This window comes from Erithacus rubecula, assembly GCF_903797595.1.
Source record: "Erithacus rubecula genome assembly, chromosome: 27".
In the NCBI taxonomy this organism is placed as follows: Eukaryota; Metazoa; Chordata; class Aves; order Passeriformes; family Muscicapidae; genus Erithacus; species Erithacus rubecula.
In genome coordinates this window covers 2,748,665-2,765,422 of record NC_136679.1, presented here as the reverse complement: position 1 = coordinate 2,765,422, position 16,758 = coordinate 2,748,665, and the positions used below count along the sequence as shown (strand labels likewise).

General features: G+C 41.6%; 1 protein-coding gene across 1 annotated transcript; it reads left to right on the top strand.

Moving 5' to 3' along the window:
- Positions 1 to 263: 263 nt before the first annotated feature.
- On the top strand, positions 264 to 7,417 carry MEOX1 (mesenchyme homeobox 1; the record flags this gene model as incomplete). Its single annotated transcript, XM_079327950.1, has 3 exons — positions 264 to 699; positions 5,086 to 5,258; positions 6,065 to 7,417. 3 exons carry the CDS (start codon positions 264 to 266, stop codon positions 6,185 to 6,187), a joined length of 732 nt encoding a protein of 243 aa, XP_079184076.1. The 3' UTR covers positions 6,188 to 7,417.
- Between the last annotated feature and the right edge of the window lie 9,341 nt (positions 7,418 to 16,758).

Sequence of the window (16,758 nt, the reverse complement as noted above, 5' to 3'; positions counted from 1 at the left end):
GCACAGTATTTAAAAAGTGTTTCACTCATGCCCAGCACTTCTTCACTTCAAGGAAGCAACTCATGGCATAAATCAGCTTGCCCCAGTCAGGGCAATGAAGACCTTTAGAACCAGAGTTCCCAAAGTAGCAAACCTGCGACAGCATCAACCCCACAAGCAAACTGTTGTTTAGGGAGGAGTGTTCTGTAAAGTTTGGAAGCGTTTTCCTCTGCTTCTGGTGCGGTTTTGAAGGCTGAGCTGGCAGCAGCAGAAGCGGGAGGCAGATGGATCCCGGCAGCAGCAGCAGCTGCATGCGCAGCCCGCAGCCCCCCACCCTGCTCTGGGGGTGTGCGAGGGGCTCCCACAGCGACCTGCCCGCAGCTCCGGGGCTCAGCCACTACCCAGCACCGTTCTCCTTCCAGCAAAAACCCCATCTCGCTGCTTACTGCGATTTCTCAGCCTCCTGCCTGGTGGCAGCTCCCCACAGCTTCCCGCAGGAGGAGCAGCATCCCCCGTTCCAGCGCTGCGAGTGGCACCTGGCGGCCACCGGGGCCACCAGAGCCACCAACCCAGCGCTGGCCGTGGCTTCTGCAGAGTCGGGGGGCAGCAGCCCCAGCCTAGTGAATGTTCCTGTGGCTGCAGGGGAAGATGATGAGGCAGCAGCAAATCCTGCAAGTGACTCTGAGAAAAAGCCATCCAAAAGGAAAAAGGAAAGGGCAGGTAGGTGATATGAAATCAGGGTTGTGGTGGAGTGCAGGAGATGGAATGAGAACACCTGGTGAGTTAGGAAAGCAAGCTGATGAGCAAAACATTTCATAATTCTTGATTGGGGAAACTTTAGACAGTAGCACTACTGTAACTAGTTGTCTTATTCTTATTCTTATTCTTATTCTTATTCTTATTCTTATTCTTATTCTTATTCTTATTCTTGTTCTCATCTTTCTATTTCACTCCTGCAGATCTTGGGTTCTGAATTAGGCATTTCACTCACCAGCACAATGCACATGTGCTGGAACTGCGCAGGAATCACATGGCATGTACACACAGAACTGAAAGTCATGGGATGTGGAGTTACACATTCACACCTGCCATTTGTCTGAGCAAAAAGAGAATGGCAGAGAGCAAAGATCCCTCATCCTGAGCTGCCTGTAGTAGTTGGAAATGTCACACTAGGAATCTGACATCTCAGTTTATGGTAAGAAGTACAAGAGGCAAAGTCTTCCTTTAAATATAAATCCTATTCAGTCTCAATAAATGTTAAATATTTTAACCTCAAAACAGGAGGTACTAGAAGTTTGCCCATCAGTACAATGTTCAACAATGCAGAAAATGAACATGGTTTTCATGGTGTCATCCTATATAGCAAAACTCTTTGTACATGTAAAAATCAATAATTTCATAGTTACGCAAACCCTAATTTGCTGATATCTCAGATCCAAGTCTGTGAAATATGCATAATTTTTTTTTCTTTTTTACTTAAGGAAGCTGTTAAAATTCAAGATGCTTATTTAAATGCCATAGTATTCATTTACAAGCTACAGTGTGCTTTTTCCCACAGCCCTGCTACCAAATGGAGAATATTTTCCAGTAGCCCCATTTCACAGGCAGAGAATGCAGGGGCAAAAATATTAATTGATTGATTTCTAGGTTTTGCAGACATTTGTAGAATGTAAGTTCATTTATACTGGAAAAGGATGTTTAAGCAAAATCTTCCCAAATGCAAAGAAGTTTAAATAAAATAATAACTTAATAGATGAACACTGCTTTCATTAAAACATCAGCTATTCATAGGTAAACAGCAGATTTCAACTTGCTCACATTAGAGGGATTTCTTTATCCTTAAAGTGAGTGATTCCAAAGCACATCTCCCTCTTCTAAGTAGAAGAAAGAAGTTCCTTTATTCTGTCTTACTAACACTCTTCACATTTTCTTTTTATACCCGCTGCTGTCCCCTACACTCTTCCTTACAGGGAGTTAAAGCAGTGACATCCCTGGGAGGTCTGGGGTTTCACCTTCTGGTGACACTGCAACTCTGGGGTCAGGAGCTGTTAAATTCAATCCAGCATTGAAGCTGGTTGGGGTCCTGGAGGAGAAAAGAAAGTTCTTGGGAGACACACATCTGCCTCTGGTTCCTAATCTGCATCTTTTCCCTTCCCTTCCCTTCCCTTCCCTTCCCTTCCCTTCCCTTCCCTTCCCTTCCCTTCCCTTCCCTTCCTTCCTTCCCTTCCTTCCCTTCCCTTCCCTTCCCTTCCCGTCCCTTCCTTCCCTTCCCTTCCCTTCCCTTCCTGCCCTTCCCTTCCTCCCTTCCCTTCCCTTCCCTTCCCTTCCCTTCCCTTCCCTTCTCTCTCTTCCCTTCCCTTCCCTCCCTTCCCTTCCCGTCCTCCCTCCTTCCCTTCCCTTCCCTTCCCTGAACTTCCCTTCCCTTCCCTGAACTTCCCTTCCTTCCCTGAACTTCCCCTTCCCTGAACTTCCCTTCCCTGACTTCCTTCCCTCCCTGAACTTCCCTGAACTTCCCTTCCCTTCCCTGAACTTCCCTTCCCTTCCCTGAACTTCCCTTCCCTTCCCTGAACTTCCCTGAACTTCCCTTCCCTTCCCTTCCCTTCCCTTCCCTTCCCTTCCCTTCCCTTCCCTTCCCTTCCCTTCCCTTCCCTTCCCTTCCCTTCCCTTCCCTTCCTTTCCCTTCCCTTCCTTCCCTTCCCTTCCCTTCCCTTCCCTTCCCTTCCTTCCCTTCCCTTCCCTATCCCTTCCCTTCCTTCCCTTCCCTTCCCTTCCCTTCCCTTCCCTTCCCTTCCCTTCCCTTCCCTTCCCTTCCCTTCCCTTCCCTTCCCTTCCCTTCCCTGAACTTCCTCTCCTTTCTTCATTTTAAACTGGCAGTACAGTAGGAAAAACCTGCCCAAGATGATTTGTCCTTTCATTTGTCATTTCTCACATTCTGTTGTCAAAACTGAAGCAGCTGAGCCACATTTCCACTTCTGGAATCTCCCAGAACCCCAAGCCATGGAGAAGGATTTTCTTTTGGCAATATCCTGTGGCATAAAGGGATGGGAGATTCCAAGCTATACACTGTATTTTGCTCCCAGAAATATCCAAATATCCATTTTAAATTATTGTCTTTTGGAGATGCAGACTGGTGTAGCTGCCCCTTGGAAAGTGACTCCTTCCTACAGAGCTGTGATGAGCTCACATGTACTTTGCATTAGTTATTTGTTCATAGTTTGTGCCATGTGGGAGAAACTTCTGCAGGTTTGTTGCTGTAAATTCCCCATTTTTACTTGTGGATTTCTGAAGTAACAAAACCAATATTGATCAAACCAAACTAATTCCCTTGGGATGAAAGCAGTCCAGACTGGTCCCTGTGTGCATTACCAGTAAATGTATTTGATTTCTCCATTGTTGATGGGCACAGATAAAACCAGAGCAGTCACAAAGCCCACAGCCACACCTCACAGATTTCTTCAGTTTTATTACTTTGGCCACCAAAATGACACCTGGAAGATAAAGCTCATATTGTTACCATTTTGCTTATCATTTCTGGGTAGAAATATTATGCTGGGACCCACAGAACTCCACTGCATACTGGTTACACACAAAAATTAAGTAATTAATTCTCAGCATAAGAAAAATTCTATCAGTATGTTTAGTTCAGGGAATCTAGCAAGAGGAGCAAGAGGGGAGAAAGAATCAAGGAACTCACAAAACCCTGAAAAACTGACACTTTGGACTTTGCTCACTAAAAAAATGCACTTTTCCTTGTATTGCTTGGAAATTGTTTGAGCACCAACTTTAAAAACACAGGGAAAAAAAAAAAAAGAAAAGGAAAAGAAAAATTAAACAGTGAAAGGATTAAAAAAGTGATAAAGGGTTGCCACAGTCTCAGACAAAGTCAGATTGAGTTTGCTTATTATCATAATTGGTACAGCATCATTTTGGCTATGGCTTGAATTTTGAGTTTGAAATACAACTCTTGAAAACATTGCAGAAATGTACACAAATAGCAAACAGGTTTTTTAGAGCACCACAATGACAATGAAGATACTGAGGCCAGTCATTTACACAGACACCAGATCTGCTTGTAGTTTTTATTTAGCAAGGATTAGAAAAAGTTTAAAAACAGGAGTGTTCAAGGTGGGTCTGGGCAACAAGCACTGTTTCTCTGCTTTTGCTTGTTTTACTGCCCCACATCCCCAGTGTTTGGCACCATACACTGCTAACATCTGCCTGCTGCATGGTAGACCAGGGGAGCTGAAAATATGTGTATGAGGAACAAAAGTAAAAAGGTGGGGAAAGAAAATCTTTAAATGCAAAGGCAGCAATGAATGAGATCTCCTGCTCTGTGACTGTGCAGACCCAGGGAATTTTAACACTCCCCACCCTGACTGAGCTGTCCCACCTCTGTCCTCTCAAAACCAAGGCTGGCAAAACCCCCTGAGCTCGAGGGGACATAAAGCAAACATCTCAAAGCTTCACTGAGCACTTGAAGGAGTCATTTAAATCTCTGCAACTGCACATGTTCACACACATCAGCACGACCACAAATTACACAAGTGTGCTCGTGTGGGAAATGAAAGGTAGAAACTTCCACAAACACTGAAGGGTCTAATTTTGGGAAAAGCTTGGATTGATGTAATAATAGGAGTACACAGACATTAAGTAGAAAAATTATAGACTTATGTTTCTGTAGTTGTAAGAATATGCCTTAAGTAAGAAACTGTATTAGATAAGATGGTAAAGAGTTTTATCATGTAGTAATGTAACTTTATAGAATAAGTTAAGAGTTTAGGTGTTCTAATAGAAGCATAATAGAAGCATATGTGTGTGTATGTGGCAACAGCTTATTGGATAAAAGTATGTGCTATGCAGCAAAGTTAAGTAAAGGTGATAGGTCAGAAAAGTAAAATAAAGTTCATAGTAACTCTCTATTGGGTTAAAATGTCATATATGGTCTTGTAACAAAGAAACCCATGACCACTTTGGCTATGGATGACTTCCTCCTTCTCTAAATCTCACAACCTCGAGTCTGATCCATTTTGAAAGAATAAATCAGCCCTAGAACCATCATAATCCCATCCCTTCATTTCAAACCACGACCATGTGCTTGCCTCTTAGAGAGCCAGTCCTCAAGCAGCAGAGCAGAAAGCAGCAGCAGATCACGGAAGGAGAGGACAGCTTTCACCAAGGAGCAGCTGAGGGAGCTGGAAGCTGAATTTGCCCACCACAACTACCTGACAAGGCTCAGGAGATACGAGATTGCTGTCAACCTGGATCTCACTGAAAGACAAGTACTTCCCAAACCTTTGTCTCCCCAGCTCCTTCTTCCTCCCCCACAATTTCTCCCTAATGCTAAAAACCAGATTTGTTACTCAAGGGTCTGCTTTTGCAATGGCACAGAGGTATTTTAAAACAGAGCCTCCACGTTCTTTCAAACCCCTTTGTTACACATCTCTGTAAAGAGTTAATTAATTTAATTATGTTTCTCTAAACTAAAGATAGACTTGGTAATAACAGGTCTCTGCTGAGTTCTTGTTTATCATTGGTGCATATTGATCTATCAAGGTTTATATATGGAATATGGCTGCCACCTTAGACTTTATTCAAATGAATGTTTGATACATGCATTCTTCCTGGGTCAGGTGGAATTCTGAGGTGATAAGGAAAGATAATTATACAGAGTTTTGTGGAGAGAGGTGTTTCTCTTCTCTTATTGTCATCTCAGTCCAGGTTTCCTTATCAAGACTAAGTGGACAGCAGAAGAATTGCATAATTATATGAGGCATAATTCCTGATGCATTAGATTGGATGGCCTAGATGTTAAAAATACAGGAGGCACTGTGCCTTATTTGACATGAAGACAGATTCTAGGCAAAGCACTTGTACTACCTTTGAGGGTTTCAGAGGAACATCTATGTGGAGCATTTTAAAAAGAATTGTTCCAGCCTGTGTTAGAGAGATGGATTAGTCAAATCTGAGGCTCTGGTCACCTTTGCCTCTAGAATTCCACAAATCATCTGAGTACACACATATGCATAGCTCTGCTTATACAGCTCAGGTTGAGGCAACAAGTAATTATTTTCTTTTTATCACCCAGGTCAAAGTATGGTTTCAAAACAGAAGAATGAAGTGGAAACGTGTTAAAGGTGGGCAAGCAGTGCCCCCACATGAACATGACACAGAGGATTTGGACTCTGCTGCCTCCCCCAGCTCTGAGTAGTCCCTGCAGCAGTGGGAGAGGAGTTTGGAGAAATTCATTGACAGGAATGTGGGAACAACTGCTTGGAATCAGCCACACAACGAGATCACCCTGCCTGCCAATGCTGTAGCCCATGGTCTTTAAAAGGTGCTTGAGGTTACAGAGGCAATTAAAGAGCACAGAGGGGAAAAAAGCCAAAGGTGAACATGGTTTTGATTTTTGTCTCTTGAACTGTTTTACTACCACAGATGTGTCTACAGAAAAAAAGAAAAAACCAACAAACACTGAATATAAAATGGGAGAAATGGTGTTGAGGTGCTCAAACATCCAGAAAATCCAGATTATTAGTCAGCTTATGCAGCTGTATTCTCATCCAGACTCTCCCTGGTCACACCTATTCAGTCTGCATTTGGACTTGACAATGCACATTTTCCTTGTGCCCTACTTGCAGAGAAATAAATGCATTGACAGTCACTGATTTTGCTTGCAAAATGAGTTGAACACCTGTATGACTAAGCAATGAGATTACAAAATAAAATGTGAGACTAAAAATACATATACACAGAAGTCTGCTCACCAGTTTCAGAAGAGATGGTTTTCACACTGACAGTCCAAGAATGTTGGTGCCTTGTTGATGGCAGCAATTTGCAGAAGGATATTTCTTCCAAGTCTACTATAAATCCTGAAATTAAATTGCTAGATCTTAGTTTCAAATATTTTTTCAAAGCAGTCATTACCAAAGCTCCCAGCAAGCACAGCAGAGATTGAACTCTCAACACAACAGCTAAAATATCACTATTTTGGTATTCAGTTTTCCAATAAATTGCCACAGCATCACCAGAAGTCTTAAGAACACTTAAGAACATTCCCACTTTAAATTATCCTTACTTTCAACCAAAACTTATAGTGTACCAAATTATGATGACTTAGAAAAGCATAGAGCCTGCTCCCATTTCTTGTATCTTTTGTTTCATGAACTAATACCATATTTTAAGCAGAATTTTACACTAGTGCACTGCATTATGACTATTGAGAATACTGGAACTTTGGTTGAAGTATCTCAAAAAGTAACCATTACTTGCAGCTACAGCCTTTCACTTTACTCTGATGCACTGCTGTTGTGGTTGCACATGAACTGTAGATATGATACAAATTTGTATATCTGGATTATATGTTTATAAAGCTGTTAATGGTAATTCCACTTGTAAAAGACCTCAAATTTGATAAATATCAACTTTTTAAAAATTTTAACAGAGGTGCTGTATTCTTTTCAAAGAGCTGCATACTGTATCTACTAAGAAAAAACATACATTACATTCCTTCTCAACATTTCCAAACTCTGATTGACAGATGAAAAAATCAACAGTTTAGAGTATAAATTGGTGCAAAACCAATTTAAAAGAATAATTATTTTTTTTAAAGAAATTATTTAAAACAAAAGAAAGTTGAGGAGTTTGAGCAGCACTGAGGAAGTGAATTAAGTCACTGTCTGGTTTCCCATACTGCACTACTTGATATCCAAAAAGAGCAGTTACCCAAAACAAAATGCCAACACTCCTCTGCCCCTGAAAAAAGAACAAAAAAAAAAAAAAAAAAAACAGAAGGAAACAGCATCAGGGATGTTTCACACAGGGCCTCTCCACAAACTTGCAGTCCCAGCATGGATGTCAAACCATGTAAATTCTGTGATATAACAACTGCTACATAATCAGGTCTAATATTTAGGGCTATGCATGTTCTCTCTCTGAGCTACACCTACCCCTATCTCTTCAGATCTTTATGATAAGGAAAAAATATCCTCAGCTGTCTCCTGGGACACTTGTGATAATATTTAAAATAAGGTGGCACAGACAGGGAGTTATGGCCAGATCCCAGTTACTCCAGTGGACATTGACAGAGCACCATTCTTGTGGTTAACAAAGCTGGTGTTAGGAACAGCTTCATCATCTCACTACTCAGGTGACATAAAACTAGTTGGCTAAAAATTTTGCCTAGGCACAGATGAGAAGGTACAGTTTACTGCATCTTTAAGAACAGAAAATGTATTTGGCTTTACTTCTTGAACCTTGGTGCCTTCTGATTAGACTCTGACTAAACTCAGGCTCTTGGCAAACACTAAAGAAAGCTGTATTTTGTGAAGAACTCTGGTGCTACCCTCTTCTTCTGGGACACAAATCACCAGGGAGCAGGAGTTCTTTCTTACCTCCTCCCCACTGTGCTTAGAAAGTTTGCAACCTCCAGGAGCAGCTTATTTTGAGAGGAAAACTTCTGGGGCCTTGGCTACTGACATAAACCAAAACTGTCTCCTCACCCAGATGAGAGGCTAATAAATCTTCCCTTTCAAGGAAGCTGTCAAAGGTAGCATAATGAGTCCTAATTTACTTAAAAAATAATCAATGGGATTAATCTGTACTAATTAAATCTCTACTAATAAATACAGCTCCTAAACAGTTCTTGCTCTGAATTTTGAGATATAAGCTATGAGTCACCTGTGAGATCTTCTTGTGCTTAGGCAGTTTCTTCATTAAACCATCTGCTCACTCTAAGATTTTAGTGTTTTGAGAAGGAACATTTCACTCCTGACATCAAAGCATTTGACCTCTGAACCTCTGGTGCCAGGAATCTTCCAGGGAAGGTCTGTTGTCTGGGAGCAAAGTCTTTGACCTGCAATTATTTTTCTCAGAAATACACATCGGGCTCACAGAAGGGAGGGGAGCTACCTGGGATGTTTGGCAGTGTTTCCCACACCTTATTCTCAATAAATAATCTGAGCACACAGTCACCCCCTGGCATCAGAGAAGTCTGGCAGGAATTCTCCAGGAAGCACAGGCAAGCAGAGCAGTGAGACCTTGCCAGTGCAAACAGCCCACAGGGAATGGGGATTTCTGTATAAACACAAAAATACGTGCTGGAGCCCTTCATATCTGTGCTGCTTCTTCTACACAGAGCAAGAGAAGTGCTTTCCTTAGAGTCAGAGACTTCATGGATTCTATCTAGCCAGATGCCAATGGAGCAGAGGCCCTGATTTGTTTTACAGGTTCAGTGTCCTGTTGTCATTGGATACTGCTGGGAACCAGGGAAAAGCAGCCTTGAAGCCTTGGGTTTCTCAGCCTGCTCAAGGACAAGGAATTATAACAATGACTAAACACCTGTTGTTGACATTTTGCACAAAGCATGATTTCAAAGAGGTGTTGCCTTTGGACCAATGAGTCTTTTCTATTTTGTTTTGCATGTATTACCCTTTATAAAGTGTAGTGCTTCTTTAAATAAAGCTTTCTTTGCCTCTCCATTGCACGAGGAGCTATGCTGCATTATCCTTTCTGCTGCTCCTATAGCCAAAATGCAACATCCTATCACTCCTCTGTAGTTCGTCCTCAGTTTCTCCATGCCATTCTACAGCTTTAAGCCAGTGATTTTTCCAGTCATTGGAGCTACTTAAACTCCAAAGATAAGCCAAGGCCAGTCCAATGTTGCCTTGAATGTCTCCAGGGATGGAGCATCCACAACTTCTCTGGGCAGCCTGTGCCAGGGCCTCACCACCCTCACAGTAAAAAATGTCATAGACATGCTGTGAATAAGGAACCAAATCTTCCAGTTCCTGCTGTCTGGGAAACAAGAGAGCCCTTTAGCAAACATTCCACAGCCAGAGATTTTGACTGGGACATATTCTACACGAGCAAAGCTTACAAATCCTGCTTCCTGTAGAATTTCCTATGCATGGAAACAAGCACACACAACAAATCAGGGCATTTTACAGAACACACAATTTTTCAATTACCCCATTTACTTCCCCCACCTCTAGCAGTGCTCATATTAAGTTTCATCAGCCACTATCTCATATTTTGGATAATTCCCTTCCCTTGAGGAAAGTGCAGAGCCCCTACAAGAAGTGCAGCAGTTTCTGGACTCAGTACTGGATCCACACAGCTCCTCTAGGCAGATGGACAGGAAATCCACTTTCTTCCAGTGGTTACAGCAGAAGGGCTTTGTCTGACTGGAACTTGCCTGGCTGTAAAACAACCTCAGGCTTTTGCCTTTCAGGCTGTATTTGTGAGTTATGATGGGGCAGCTTCCCCTCAGCTCAGGGTCCAGGTGTGGGCTCCATCCCCACCCTCCCCAACAATGCCACATTGTTCTGGTTTCTGCATGAAGGAGGGATTTTCATACAGCACCAGACTCTTACACCACCATTCCCTTCCTCCACACCATAATTGTTATTTTATTCTTTTAAATAACTCTTAGACAGGGATAAGCTTCCAAGGTTGTCTGGAAGCTCCTCTGGGAGCAGATTGCAGAGGAGATAATGGGGGTGAGTAACAGAGAGGATGGTGACTTCATACCAGGAGGTTTGAGTCGTGTTTCTCTTTCCTTATTAAAGAAGAAAACATTTTTTCAAGGCTCCCTCAGTCATGCTGAATATCCCTGGCCGTGGAGCAGGAAACAGACATGTGAGCTGACATGCTTTTTACAGCCTTTAGTGTTTAGTTCAGTGAAAGTTTATTATGGACCCTCATACCCAAGGTTAATTTGGCACCTGGAATGCCACGTGTGAAGTATTTCCTACAGCCAGGAATTTATCATCAGGTGAGTGTTAGCCCAGCAATGCTACAGTGAAGTTGATGATTGTTTTTTCCTTTCAATACTCACCACAAACATCCTAACAGTTTTATATTTCTATCTACTTTTAATTCTATATTTCTATATTTTGATGCTTTTCTTTCTATCTAAATTGCAACACTTTCCATTCTCTATTTCTTTCATGAGAGATGCTCAAGAAAAATGATACAACTTTTGAGAATTTGCAGTTTCGAATTCAGAAAAAAAAAACAAAAAAACTATCAGATCTAATTTAATTGCTCCATTCACTTTTCTTAGCTGAGGAGGACAGACCCCTGGTCCCAGTGTCACAAATCTGGACTGGAAATTATTTTCAGGTGAATACAAGTATAACACTCCATAATAATTATCCAAAATTGTTTTCTGTCTGAAGCTAATTGAAGAGGAGTCTCAAGAAGCCAATCTTCATTCAAGTGCACAAACATCCAACATTCTATTCTGTGATTATATCTAGGAATGGCACAAGGTATAAAATGAGGCCTCTTTTTTAAAAGTCCTGGCAGCCTGGACTTGTGTCAGGCTACTTGCTGTCTTCAAGTCACCTGTATTTAGCTGGATTGAGTTATAAATTTATTTAAAGTATCCCAATTAAAAAAAAATATACTAAAAAGAGGATAAAATAATGAGGTGAAAAATTGTCTGTGTCAGGAAAACGTTTTAGGCACATCTCTCACTGGATTATTTGCAGAAGAAAACACAGACACAACTGGAATATGTTTCACATTACAAGAGTTAAGGGTTCTTGTCTGCACTGAAGACATGTTTATACGGCTGGGTTCCAGAATAATCTGGTTTATATCCTGTGAATGCTCAGGGTCCTGCACACACTCCAGGCAGGAAGTCTTTAATGCATACATTGAGAAGACATTTTCAACCATTCAAACATTAAATAAATAAGCATGAAAAAAAAAGTCATTCTACTGCAATAATTAAATTCTTCCTGTGTTTTTATATGATTTCTGAAAAAAAAAATCCCAAAAAAACCCCAAAAAACAAAATCCAAGCCTCCCAATCCTGGCAGAGTGGTTTAAAAAGTTCAAGAAAGCCATAAGGGACACAAACTCAGTGAAAACCCATCAATTTACCTCTTTGTGGCACCATGAGATATTATTGAATACCAGAGCCTCACAGTGCATGGCTCATGTCATTCAAAACAGCCTAGTATGAAAAAAAAAAAACCAAAATGATCATGTGCATGCATCCTCCTTCCCAAACTGGAAACTGGGACCTGCCCAGTGCTGGAAGAGCACTGGAGTCCTTGTCTGCTTCAATATTGATCTTCTTCAAGAGATTAAATATGGCCCACATTATCTCATTGCTATTACACATCACAGTTCCTTTTCTTTGTGCATTGTGAGAATTTCTCAGCCAGTAACAAGATGAGAGAATAGTTGGAGAGGAAACTGGGCTTGAAACATCCTAGAGCTTTCAGAGCACTTGACAATATCCTTAGCAACATGATCCAACTTTTGGTCAGCCCTGAAGTCAGTGATTGTTACAGATCAAAAAATCTCTTCCAAATGCAGTTGCTTTGACATCCTGTACACACGTGAATATGTAGGAAAAATATAACTCACCATATGGAAAACAATGCAAGGGTAATAATGTTGGATTTATAATCCATGTATAATTTCAAATATGGAACTGGGCTTGAATTTTCACTTTCCTTCACAGTTGCAAGGGCCAACTTGAGTAGCATAATTTTTAAGAGAAAAATGATCTCTCTTTTTTTACAGTCTTCTCTCTGCTGTAATTTCTTTGTGTCTTTGCCAGAATTGAGATGAGGTGATGCCAAGAAAAAGGATGAGCTCATTGCATTTAATAGTATGAGGTTTCACAAATAAAAACTACATTACTCAATTGAGAAGTAGTCAGTGGTATAAAACAGGGTTAAAGGCAGGTAGTTGTAATTGGAAACAAAAAGAATTAATTAATTTCTCATGATGGTTGTCATTAGTGAACTGATCTGATTAGCCTTCCTTAGGGATGGAACTTTTATTATTTTATTGTTACTGCACTTTTATGATAACATTAAAAGAACAAGATAAATGTTATTGGTAAGACAACATAGTGAAAGCAGTGAATTATAGGAAAGAGTAATTTGGATTATCCTGCTCAAATCCAATGCATAAACCTCAGCCTCAGAAACAATGAATTCAGCATTCTTTCCACAACTTTTTGATTTCCAGCATCACACTGAGCTCAAGAAGGTTTTATTCCACAGAGCACTGAATCCTTCCTAGTGGTGCTGTACCAGTTCAGAAGAATCTCTCAGACCTGAGGGATCTGCTGCCCATCAGCTCTAGAGCAGTGCATTTTCCAGTCTGTTTTTCAGGTTCCATGCAGTCTTTGCCATGTGTCACATGAAAATGGAAAAGCCTTTGAGAGGGAAGGACAGTTCAGGTGCCTGTAATGCACATCTGAGCTCCTCATGTGTTTGACTGGGTGCCAGATTTTTGCACAAGGCACAACTGAATAATTTTGTGCAAGGCAGGCAGCCACAGGTGTCAAAGATCACCTCACTCTCTTATGGGAGGAAAATTTAAATAAAACTTCGAGATCCATGGTTTTCCTGTATCCTTATGAAAATCCTTTACCTATGCTGCCAGGAATGCCATGACTGCTATCTGGAAAGCAACAGGAAGATATGATCCATTCTGTCTCCTCACTCTCCCTGCAGCAGAACTGGATCAGAATCTCCTGTGGTGCTCCCAGTGGTGTCTGCTCCAGTGTCTCACTGACACAGAATGACCTAATTTGTTATGGCTGGTGAGAACTGAGAGAAATTAAATCCAGGGTCTGTAGTTAATTGGGGTCAGGTTGAGATGATTTATGACCTGAGGAATGTACTCACTCTTTACACTATCATGCAAACAACAGTATCAACTGGACTCAGCAAACTTCAGAATCAAATTGAAATTGGGATTTTCCAGAAAATGAGTGGTAGCAGAGGCAGGACCCGTGGGAGCAGGCAGGCTGGTGGGCAGCTGAGGCTGTATCTGAACACAAAGCCAAGTTCTCTTCCCACACTCTTGATCAGTTACCCTCCAAGTCCTGATTGATTGTGATTCAGAGGAGAGATGGAGTAGGTCTATGCCAAGGAAATTTCATCTGTCTGGAATCTGACAGGAGGGAAAAAAAAAACCTTTGAAAATTTCAGAGGAAGCTGGGATTTGTCCCAGTTACAGGGTCTCTGTGTTCACTCAGCCAGCTCATGTTAGCAAGTTAGGCTCACTGAAAAATAGTGGCAAATGCTTTTCCATCAGTCAAGAGCCTCGAGTTTGGTCCCAAGTCAGTGCAGTGAGTGCAGCCCATGACCCAAACAGCAGGAGCCTTCAGCAGGTTCCCCCATGCCTTTTGCAGGATATCTTAAATTAGCATCTTTATTTTCTTTGTGGACTTTAGTACAGCATTAGAGAAGGGCTACTCAGTTTTCAAGTTCAAAGCATTTTATCACACTTCAGCAGTTAAGTTGAAAATTAAAATAGAGCTATTCAATGCTGCTTTTCTTTGGGAAAAAAATCAGATTCTTTTTCTTCCCTAATTAGGACTCTGCTTCTTCATTTTTCCTAACTCTGTGTCCTGTTTTTGATTACACAAGATGCAGCCATTCTTGTGTTCACTGAAACCAGTGACTGATTTGGTTTTGTTTTTTTGTTTTATTTTTTAAGTAGAAAAATCATCTCTGTTCTGCTGATGGCTATCAAAGTAGGCAGAGAAATTGGAGGAGAGAAGGAAAAATTGCTGCAGTCCCAGGAGTAGAGTATAAAAACCCTCTCCATGGGTTTCTGTGCTTCTTATTGAACACAGTTTTGCTCACACACACCTTGACCTGCCAGCTCACTGAAACTGCATCAACCTTTACCTGCCTGTTCCCTGAGAGTGCCTGTGCATGGCCCAGAGATGTGAGCTCAAAACATGTAAAGCTTCTTAGGAAAAAGAGTGGTCATTACAGAAAGGTGCAGAATGCTGTGTAAGGGCAGGGATGACTGGCACTACACAAACCAGTCTGGAATTGTCTCTGCTACATCCCAGTGCTGGGAGAGCAGCAGAGTGTGGACACTGCTGGAGGCTCCTGGGGAACCTAATCTGGCTTTTTCCCAGGTTGTTGACTTTTCTCAGCTCCAGCCTGGATCTTTCCTGGACTGGGAATGTTTCTCAGAGACAAAACAAGGAAAGGTAGAAAGAAAACACAGATGGACACCTGGTGTTGACACTGAGCTGTGTGAGTGTCTCATGATATTTTGCATGTTTTCAAAGAGGTGTTGCCTTCTTTGACCAATGAGTCTTTTCTACTTTGTTTTTCATTATCTCCCTTGTATAAATGCCTTGGCTTTTCAATAAATTGTCTCTTCTTGCTGCTTGGAAGAGGAGTTGTACTCTTTCACCACTTCCTAGCCCCACAGTGACAGGAGAGCATCAGGCTGAGCCATCCCTGCACTCAGTGGAACCCAGGGAGCTCCAGCTGCAGCACAGAAACTCCAGGAATGTGCCTTTGCCCTTATAAATCTGACTCCCTCTCATCTGTGGGGCTGGCAGTGATGCAGAGTGTGGCAATCTCTACATTTGGCAGAGCCCTTTGGTACCTGCAGTGTGACCCAGGCAAGCAGCCTGCAATAACACTGGGTATTTATTCAGCTGTGCCTCTCCCCTGGATCCTGGGGAGAAAAGGTATGTCCTGCCTCTTTAATCACTTCATTCTTTGCTGGAGTAAACAAGAGGAGCCACGGGGGGTTGTCTTGGCTTGTGAGGTTCTGCTGTGAGCAGGATTTGCTGCAAGAGATGCCTTCACTCTTAGAGAACAAAGTTCTCACTCTGGAAGGAGGGAAAGATGAGCTGGGGTGACTGCAGATGTTAGAGTTCAAAAAAGGGCTGAATAATGGTCCAAACAACTGCTTCCCATCCCTATTGACAGACAAAACCTTCCTAACTGTGCTGCACCCAGGGTGGGACAATTTGTTACAGACCCTGGAAAGGATGGGGAGCAGAGCAGTGAAAGTTCAGAGCAGCCCAAGGCTCTGCTGAGCTTCTGGCCCTGTGCTCCAACTCTGCAGCTTTCAGAAGGGGTTCTGCAGCCTCTTAGGAAGGGAAGCACTCTGAAAAGGGAAAAAAACTCTTTAAGTAAAAAAAACATTAAATAAATAAATAAATAAATAAATAAATAAATAAATAAATATATAAAATAGCCAAAACAAAAAACACACAACAAACAAACGAACAACAAAAACTAAACAAAAACAAACAATCAAACAAACAAAAAAACAACTAAAAAAAAAAAGTGGAAGAAGCTGAAAAACATTTGGCTAATTCACTATTATGAGTTTACACTAAAAATTCAAACAGAAGTCACTGTTAGGTTCTTTCAAATATTGCCATAATTGGTTGGGAAATTTGTGTTTGCTTTCCTTTTTCTTGTAAGCAAGACCTGAAACACTCTCACATGCTGACAATTATTATACGGAAAAATAAAAGTTTATTTCAAAAATTTAGATTTTTTTTTTTTTTTTTTTTAGGGGTACTAAGAAAGAATAATTTCAGCTGAGTTCAGGCTGAGGAATTTTCACACTGTTGCTGCCCTTTACACAGCAGGTGAGGAGAAAAGGAAGGATGGGAGCTGGCTGGGCAGGCAGAGCTGCATGAGTGCAGCTGAGCAGGGGGTGGCTCTGATCTGTCCCTTACCCTGCACTCCAAAGCATCCCAATCCCAGGCAGGGCACAATCCTGGCCAGTGCCATGTAAGGTATCAAATGTGAAAGGACAAATGTCTTTTATTAATATTTATTTATTAATATAAATATATCCAAAGACAAAAAAAGGAGACACGGCTTGTTTCTTGAGAACCAAGGGTGGACTGTTGCATTTTGGGCTATAGGCAAAAAGGATAATGCAACATAGTTCCTCATGCAATGGAGAAGCAAAAGAGAGAGAGCTGTAAATAAAGAAACACTGTATTTATATAGAGTAGTTTGTGCAATA